The 9,817-nt window shown below is 43.1% G+C and overlaps 1 protein-coding gene across 1 annotated transcript; it reads left to right on the top strand.

The window, feature by feature from the left end:
- The first annotated feature begins 4,421 nt into the window (after positions 1 to 4,421).
- Positions 4,422 to 5,357, top strand: LOC131202619 (olfactory receptor 5V1-like). The gene has a single exon (XM_058191723.1). The coding sequence runs from the start codon at positions 4,422 to 4,424 to the stop codon at positions 5,355 to 5,357; it is 936 nt and encodes a 311-aa protein (XP_058047706.1).
- Positions 5,358 to 9,817: the final 4,460 nt, after the last annotated feature.

Below are 9,817 nucleotides of genomic sequence, written 5' to 3' on the forward strand. Positions count from 1 at the left end.
AAGGACAACAAAGAATGTTCTTTCTGCGCCAACTCAGTAAGCTCAAACTGCCCAAGGAGCTGCTGATTCAGTTCTACAGAGGAATTATTGAGTCTGTCATTTGCACCTCTATAACTGTCTGGTTCGGTTCTGCAACCCAACAAGAAAAACACAGACTTCAGAGGATAATTAGAACTGCAGAAAAAATAATTGCTACCAACCTGCCTTCCATTGAGGACCTGTATACTGCACGAATCAAGAAGAGGGCCGTGAAAATATTTGCAGATCCCTCACATCCTGGACATAAACTGTTTCAACTCCTACCCTCAAAACGACGCTATAGAGCACTGCACACCAGAACAACTAGACACAAGAACAGTTTTCCCCCGAATGCCATCACTCTGCTAAACAAATAATTCCATCAACACTGTCAGACTATTTACTGAATCTGCACTACTATTAATCTTCTCATCGTTCCCATCACCAATCTCTTTCCACTTATGACTGTATGACTGTAACTTTGTTGCTTGTATCCTTATGATTTATATTTTATATTGATTGTTTCCTGATTGCTTATTTGTAGCCTATGACTATCATTAAGTGTTGTATCTTATGATTCTTGATGAACGTATCTTTTCTTTTATGTACACTGAGAGCATATGTACCAAGCCAAATTCCTTGTGTGTCCAATCACACTTGGCCAATAAAAAATTCTATTCTATTCTAAAAACAAAATGTCTCAGGAGTTTCTTTTTGTGTCTAACCTAGTGGGATGGTTGACAGTCCGTCTATGAGGGAGATGGGCAGTTCTCAAATATAATCAATCAATCAGTCAGCACCACTGTAACTTCAAAGACTGACTGAACAAATCATTGTCATACTTTTGCAGTCTTCCACAAGAGGGAAGAAGACTTTAAAATGCCTTGCCTTTTTTTAAAAAACAAAATCTTCTGGAGTCATTTCTAGAGCACTAGCTAAAAGCAAATTCTTTTTTTTATTTATTTTTTTATTAAATTTTTATACCGCCCTTCTCCCAAAGGACTCAGGGCGGTGTACAGCCAGAATAAAATACAGAATATATACAATTAAAAGAAATTAAAATAAACTATTATTAAACGGCCGATAATTTAAAAGATTTAGAAATTTAAAATATTACTAAAACCCCAATTTAAAATCAACTATTTATGCCAGTCCTGCTTGAATGAATAAATATGTTTTTAGCTCACGACGAAAGGTCCGAAGATCGGGCACTTGACGTAAGCCAGGGGGGAGTTCGTTCCAGAGCGTCGGTGCTCCCACAGAGAAGGCCCTACTCCTGGGGGCCGCCAGCTGACATTGTTTGGCGGATGGCACCCTGAGAAGGCCCTCTCTGTGAGAGCGTACGGGTCGGTGGGAGGCATAAGGTAACAGCAGGCGGTCTCATAAGTACCCGGGTCCTAAGCCATGGAGCACTTTAAAGGTGGTAACCAGAATCTTGAAGCGCACCCGAAAGACTACAGGAAGCCAGTGCAGACTACGGAGCAGTGGTGTTACGTGGGAGCCACGAGCGGCTCCCATTACCACTCGCGCAGCTGCATTCTGGTTGCATTGATTACAAGCTCAGATCTGGAAATGATTCTTCTGCTTTTTCTTTCCCATTCTCCCCCCCCACACACCATCTCCTGAATTTGACACAAGAAAATTGTGCTGCATTTTCTAACAAGTCCCAGAGGACTCAGTTTTGCCCCAGAGGGTCTCTGCTGTCTGCCCTCCCAGCTCTCCTCCCTGCAGGATCCCAGGTAGGAATATTCCAAGGTCCATATGCCAAGTCATAATTGCCCCCATGAGCACCACCTGCCATGGATAATGCAAGGAACTATGAGACTTGCTCTGTTGTAAGGATGAACGTCCAAACGCTTCCCTTCCTGCTTTGTGGGGAGAGTGTGGGCTCTCACTTCATTGTATTGGAGCCCAACTGTGGGAGAACTTGAGAAGAGGATGAGCTTGTTTCAGCTCCATGTGGTCTTCTGCAGGTGGGATAACCAGCAAAGGTGAGCTGCTTTGTGGTCCATCAAGGATTCTCCTTCCATTTATGGTGGGGTGCAATGTAAGGAGATTCTGGGTATGGAAGGAGGGATCAGGAATCTCCACCTAGGGCAGGAGTCAGCAACCCGGGGCTCTGGAGCCACATGTAGCTCTTTCATCCCTCTGCTGCGGCTCCCTGTTGCTGGTTGGCTCCACAATTGATAGGGCTTTTGGTTAGGACAGGTAGAGGAAAAAGGACGCCATGCTAGGAGGAGACTCTATGGTGGGGGAACTGGATTTCTGGTCAACAAAGGAAAAAGGATGCCATGCTAGGAGGAGACTATGATGTGGGAACCGGACGTCCGTTTAGCTCCAGAATTGAATGGGGGCTTCCGGTTAGGACCTTTGTGGCTCTTTGAGTGTTTAAGGTCACCGACCCCTGACCTAGGGAATCACAGGAGTGGCCAAGTCCTTCTTCTGCTTAAGACTCACATTTGACCACAGTTTTGTTATAGGAGAGGCAAGTGAACTTGAGGGGGATCCAGATTCAAGATAATTAAACCAACATCTTCATGGAATACAAGTCAACTATGGCTTGTATGTTGATATTAGTCATGGTAGCAAGGTGGAAACAACCCCCTGCCAGACATGATGTATAGCACCATCATTTTGATGAGGAAGATAAAGAGGAAGATGTTGCTTTAGGTTTTCAAGAGGTGTCTTCAAAGGGGCTCCTTTACTCTAACATCTCCATCTACTTGGAAAGCAAGCTTTCCTGAAGCCCCTCTAGAAACCAAAGGCACCACGTTGTCTTCCTGATCCCACAATCTTTGGGTCAAATTTCAACGTATCAATTACTTTCTGGGTTCCATCAAGACAGTAGAAATGTGTTACAGTATTAAATCTGTTTCTAGCAAGGCCACTTTCTTGGATAATCTCATATATGATAATCTCATATGTTGATGGGAATCTGAATTTAAAAAGACCTTCATTTAAAGGAGGTGGGTGAACATCATACCAAGACCTTTAAGGCTTTAAGATAGGCAGGCAAGTTCTGTGTTGAAGTCAGGGACAGGACAAGACATCCGGAGGCATAATTGGGGCTGGGTTGAACCCTGAATGAATGAGAGAGTTGACATGAGATAAAGAGAAAATATGGAAGGACAAAGACCACTGAAGTAGAATAGAATAGAATAGAATAGAATTTTTATTGGCCAAGTGTGATTGGACACACAAGGAATTTGTCCTGGTGCATATGCTCTCAGTGTACAGAAAAGAAAAGAAAAGTACCGTAGAGGAAGTACGATGGACATTCAATGTGCCTTTGATTCAGATGCTCTTTGTTCATTCTGTCTTCAGCTTCAGCAACATGGTTTAGGAACAAGGAATGGTGCAGTGTAGGAAAAGGATAGTCAGATCTTTAACTTGGTGGATCTTCACAGCTTTCTCAAATTGTTGGTACCCTTTGGAGATGGATAATTTACGAGGAAATGAGTAGGTCCCTTTGGAAAATCAAAGCTAACCCATTACTAGATCCTTCTAGAATATGGTTCTGATATCAAGCTTGGAAGAGATGTTCCTCAGAGTTTTCATACCAAATTCTCCCGAAATGGAGAGAATTAAGCTCTGCTCCTCTGGGTCTGAACACACAATTTCCTTGCATCTAATTCTAATCCAAATATCTTGAGGAATCAGGGGTTCACTGAAGTGGAGGAGATCCCTAAAATTTCATCCCCTACAGTCCCATGGAGACCCCAAAGAATGATTTTGTAATTTTAGAATAGAATAGAATAGAATAGAGGAATAGGATTAGAATAGAATAGAATAGAATAGAATAGAATAGAATAGAATTTTTTATTGGCCAAGTGTGATTGGACTTTGGAATTTGTCTTGGTGCATCTGCTCTCAGTGTACATAAAAGAAAAGACACATTTGTCAAGAATTCTAAGGTACGACACTTACTGATAGTCATAGGGTACAAATAAGCAATCAAATAGTATTAGGAAGCAGTCAATTTTACTTCTGAAAGAGAATAGATGTAGCTCAGGGTTGACACGGAGGGTCCTTGGTGCTCTCTGAGCTTTGCTGTTTTCTTGCAGACATTTCATGACCCAAACTAGGTAACATCATCAGTGCTCGTGATGTGATGTTTCTAGTGCTGATGATGTTGCCGTACTTAGTTTGGGTAATGAAACATCCTGCAAGAAAACAACCGATCTCAGAGATGTCCCAAAGATGTGGGTTTTTTTCCAAAAGGCAACTGGACTTTGGTTTTCCTTGAAGATGTTTCACTGAAGTGAAAAATTCCTCAAGCTCAGAGAGCACAAAGGACCCCTACATGGAAGGATTTCTTCCATGCATTTTCCAAGGACCATTGACTCTTTTCGTGTCTTCACATTCTTTTTCCTCTCTTCTCAGCTGCACAATTTTTTTTCTTCATGAATGCACAAAACCAAACACAGGTCACAGAATTCCTCTTCCTGGGTTTCTCCAACCTGCTGAGCTATGAAACCCACCTTTTCCTGGTGCTGCTGGCTGCCTATTTGGCCACTCTGATGAGCAACATCATGATCATAGTCTTAACTCTCCTGGATTCTGGTCTCCGCACCCCCATGTACTTCTTCCTCAGCCAGCTCTCCTGCTTGGATATCTGCCTTTCTTCTGTGGTGGTACCAAAGATCCTGGTGAACTTCCTACGCCGGCATCACACCATCTCCTACAACCAGTGCCTGGCACAAGCCTTCTTCCTGATTGGCTTTGCCGGAAGTGAGTTGGCCCTGCTGGCCGCCATGGCCTACGACCGCTATGCTGCCATCTGCCAACCTTTGCACTATCCCCACCTGATGAGGGGCAAGGTTTGCATCCAGCTGTCTGTGGGCATTTGGCTCTGGGGCTTCCTACACTCGGCCTTCCATGTTTCCTTGGCCTCTAGGTTGGACTTTTGTGGAAACAACAACATTCCTCACATCTTTTGTGATGTTCCCCCATTATTGAAAATTGCCTGCAGTGATACCTGGGCCAACGAATTGGCCAATCACATCACCAGCATCTTTGTAGGCCTCAGCCCCTTCCTCTTCATCATCCTGTCCTATGTCTATATTCTGGTCTCCATTATGCGAATTCGCTCCAACACCGGCAGGCGCAAAGCCTTCTCCACTTGTGCATCACACATAAGTGTGGTAACTTTGTTTGTTGGTAATGGAAGTATGAATTACAACCAGCCCAGTGCTGGATACTCTCTGGAGGTTGATGCTTTGATCTCCACCATGTTCTGCATCATCACCCCTATGCTGAATCCCTTGATCTACACCCTCCATAACAGAGAGGTGAAAGGGGCCCTGAGCAAGATCCTCAAGTGCTTGAAGAAAGCATAGCCCTCATTTTGGGAGGAAGGTTTTTTAAAACATAACTTTATTACAAAGGTACATTTTCAGGAGGCAACTGAACTTCCTTGTTTTTTCTTGAAGACATTTTGCTTCTCATCCAAGTAGCTTCTTCAGCTCTGGTTAGATGGAGGGCAATGGAGAGATTTATATTCCTCATGAACAGCTGGTCACTTGCATCCTTTTAGAGGGTCATTGAGGCACTTGGAAATTTGTCTGTGTCCTCACGGTCACACTTGAGTAGTGCTCCTGGTTCCTGCAGTCTGCATTTTTTTCCCCTCTGGAAGCGAAAATGTCTTCAAAGAAAAAATGAGAAAGTCCAGTTGCCTCCTGAAAAAGCACCTTTGGGACAACCATGATCTGGATGACTGAGAATCTCTAAAGACGTTTAGCTATACAATTTGGAATAGACACCCTTTGGATGGTGTGGGAACAGAAATGGATTTCCAGAGGGAAAAATTGCAGACTACAGGAACCATTTGCACCACTCAGGTGACCCTGAGGACAGAAATAAACCTCCAAGTGGCCTCAATAACCCTCTAAAAGGATGCAAAGGACCAGCTGTCTGCAAGGAGTATCAATCCTTCCATTCCCTACTATTCTGTCAGAGTGGAAGAAGCTTCTTGGATGAGAAGCGAAATGTCTTCAAAGAAAAATCAGAAAGTCCAGTTGCCTCCTGAAAAAAGCACCTTTGGGACAACCCTGACTTGGATGATGGAGAATCTCTACAGACTTTTAACTTTATTACAGTTTTTTAGAACATAAGGATAAAACCTAACAAACAGAAATGACCAGAAAGAAGGATGGATAGAAAGAATAAAGAGAAAGATGGAAGATAGGAGTACAGAAAAGAAATAACCGTGAGGAGAGAAAAAACCAGAAATATAAAAAGAAAGTGACTTCCAGCTTCTTTTACAAAGTGTTCTGTTTCCCTTCCCCCAATACTCCCAGCAAAGAGTCAGTCAGAGGCCTCCTTTTCTGATTTATTTACATATATATAAATGTCCTGGCTACGTCTACCCACGGGCCTGCCAAGTTTCTGGAGATAACAAGAAAATTACAGATAAGATTACTCACGAATATATTCTTCCCTCCATTGATACAGTTTGCCCGCGCAAATTCATTGCTTTGTCCAAGACAAAAAACCAGGAAGTCCCGCCTCCTATTTATAGTCTCTGCAGATGTCACTGCATGACAATTATGACTTGGCTTTGTCCCAACTCTTCCGCTGCTGCGCACGCCGGTCACGTCTTCGTAATCTTGCATCACTCCAAAACTGTTCTTGGGGCGATGCCAAATCAGAAGAAGGCTCCAGGGAATCAGGCTTTGCCGGCCCCTCCTCCTCCCTTTGAGTGGGTGCCAGGGAGGAAAAGGGCTCAAGAGAAGCAGGGCTGGCCAGGTCTTCTCCCTCACTTTCTGAATCATCCGAGTCCAGGAGTCCGGGTCCAGGAACTTGGGTCACAACACAAAGTTTAGTTATTCAGCCCTTAGTTTAGGAGAATACAGATAGTCCTTGACTTATAACCACAACTGAGTTCAAAATTCCTGTTGCTAAGCAAAAGGACAGTTGCTGCCCCATTTTATGTCCTTTCTTGCCACAATTGTTAAGTGAATCACTGAAATTATTAAGTTAGTAACACGGTTGATAAGTGAATCTGGCTTCCCCACTGATTTTTTTTTATTTCATTTTGTCACAACAGTATACACAAACATTATTTATTTTATTTTATTTATTAAATTTTTATACCGCCCTTCTCCCTAGGGACTCAGGGCGGTGTACAGCCAGAAGATAACATTGTCATAAATAAAACAACATATCATAAAGAAAATATATATATATATATACATATATAAGTAAAAAATGTATCAGCTATATTAATTTGATATAATGAAGGGAACAATTGTCGTGTCCCACTCCTCCGCTGACGGCCGGGTCAGGGAAATCCGAATCAGGCGTGCCTCTGCAGCTCTGCCAAAGTCCTAGCAAAGTTCTCAAGGCAGGCAGGAGACCAGAAAGTGACTTCAGCAAGATATGTTTAGACTTTGCCTGACTCAGAGACTGCCAGAAAGCAGATCCTTTATATAGGCCATGGGGTGTGGCTCCATGACTCAGCACTTATCCAGGCCTGCCCCTCCCTTCCTTCTGCCGCCGCCGCCTATCAATTCTTCTGAAGCGAGGGTCACTCCAGTCGGCAGCTGTTGGTAATTGACCTCCCTCAGGCTCACATGCTGTGGGGGAGGGGGAGGGGTCTAGTTGCTCCGTTTGCCTGGGCATGGAGCCAGGGCTGGGGCCGGGAAGTGCTTCCTCCTCCTCAGCCTGTCTGGGCATGGAGCCAGGGCTGGGGCCGGGAGGCATACTAGGACATTCCTCAGCGTTCGGAAGCAGATAAGAAGGCCCCGGCTGCGGTGAGAGCGGGCAAGACACAACAACAATAGGACAGGAATGGTAGGCACTTTTGTGCTCTTATGCACGCTTTCCTTGTCAGAAGACCACAAAAGGGGATCATATGTCCCCTGGACACTGCAACAGTCATAAATATGAGCCAGTTACCAAACTCTCCAAGTTTTGATCACATGACCACGAAGATGGTGCAAGGGTGAAAAACAGTCATAAGTCGCTTTTTTCAGTGCTGTGGTAACCTTGAACAGTCACTAGGTGAATTGCTGTAAGTCAAAGATTACATGTAGTACAGAATCCACTTTCCAAATGTCAATAGTTTTTACTAATCATCAAATAGCAGGAACTGTGAGAGGGATCTTGGAGTCTTAGTGGACAACCAGATAAATATGAGCCAGCCTTGTGCAGTGGCAGCCAAAAAAGGCAACACAATCCTAAATTGTATTAACAGAGGGATACAATCAAGATCAAGGGAGGTCCTAATGCCGCTCTATAAAGCCTTAGTAAAGCCACACCTAGAATGCTGCATCCAGTTTTGGTCCCCACACTATAAAAAGATGTTGAGACTCTAGAAAAAGTGCAGAGAAGAGCAACCAGGATGATGAGGGGACTGTAGGCCAAAACATACGATGAACGGTTGCAGGAACTGGGCCTGGCTAGTCTAGTGAAGAGAAGGACCAGGGGAGACAGGAGAGCAGTCTTCCAATATTTGAGGGGCTGCCACAGAGAGGAATTGGGGGGGTCAAGCTGTTTTTCAAAGCACCTGAAGGCCAAACAAGGAATAATGGATGGAAACTGACCAAGGAGAGACCTGGAAATAAGGAGGAATTTCCTGACAATTCGAACAATCAACCAAGAGAACAGAAGTTGCTTTCGGAAGTTGTGGGAGCTTCATCACGTGAGACTTTCAAGAAGAGATTGGACTGCCATTTGTCAGAAATGGTGCAGGGTCTCCTGCTTGGGCGGGGTTGGATGGGGGTTGGACTAGATGACCTACAAGGTCCATTCCAACTCTGTTAATCTGTCAATCCACATGTCATTTATTTTTTACTTTTTGTAAAAAGCCCACCAATGGTTTCCATTAGAAATAAATGTTGCCAATGTCGTTTCTCTAATGAGAGCCATTAATTTTGGCTCACCTGTTCCAGTTCTATCCCTTTTACTAACCATTCTTCTATTGCCAGTGTAGTAGAATCTTTCCAACGTTGAGTATAGAGGAATTTTACTGCTGTAACCCAATGTAAGATTAATGTACTATGTTTCTTTTTTCTAGAATTTTGCCCACCAACCCTAGTTTTTTTTAAAAAATCTGGTCTAAATTTTATTTGAATCAATGTATATGTTTCTCAAGGAAAGTGTTTTCTTGATCTTCCTAAGAAAAATGAAAGCTGCATACATGAACTGTGGTAGAAGGAGTTTCTAAAGGTGCCTGCAAAACAATTTTCATGGTAAAATAAATGGTGATTAATTGTAAGAACATGAGTAGCTAGCCCTTGCATTTTTTTATAGAGTAATTTTATTGAAAGTTAAAATAACAATAGAAATTAGAATAGAATAGAATAGAATTTTTTATTGGCCAAGTGTGATTGGACACACAAGGAATTTGTCTTGGTGCATATGCTCTCAGTGTACATAAAAGAAAAGATACGTTCATCAAGGTACAGCATTTACAACACAATTGATGATCAATATATCAATATAAATCATAAGGATTGCCAGCAACAAGTTATAGTCTTACAGTCATAAGTGGAAAGAGATTGGCGATGGGAATTAATGCAAAATAAAAGCAAGGAAAAGAAAGAAAAATTAGAAAGGACAGAAAAGAGAACAAGGAGAAATAGAGACGGTAATCTTGTGTTCTCTTCATGAGGAGCTGGGCTGCATGTGGGCAATCACAAATCCTCTCTTAGTCCAGAGAGGAAATATTGAAGAGCCGGTCTATTCACCAGCTCTTCGTTCCGCCAAAATCATCAACTTCACTTTTCGTGTGCCGATCTTCAGTCCACCACTTCTTGCCCAAAGTTCGAAGTAGTTTTTGTGGGGGGGAAACAAA

This window comes from Ahaetulla prasina, chromosome 7 (assembly GCF_028640845.1).
Source record: "Ahaetulla prasina isolate Xishuangbanna chromosome 7, ASM2864084v1, whole genome shotgun sequence".
Taxonomy (NCBI): domain Eukaryota; kingdom Metazoa; phylum Chordata; class Lepidosauria; order Squamata; family Colubridae; genus Ahaetulla; species Ahaetulla prasina.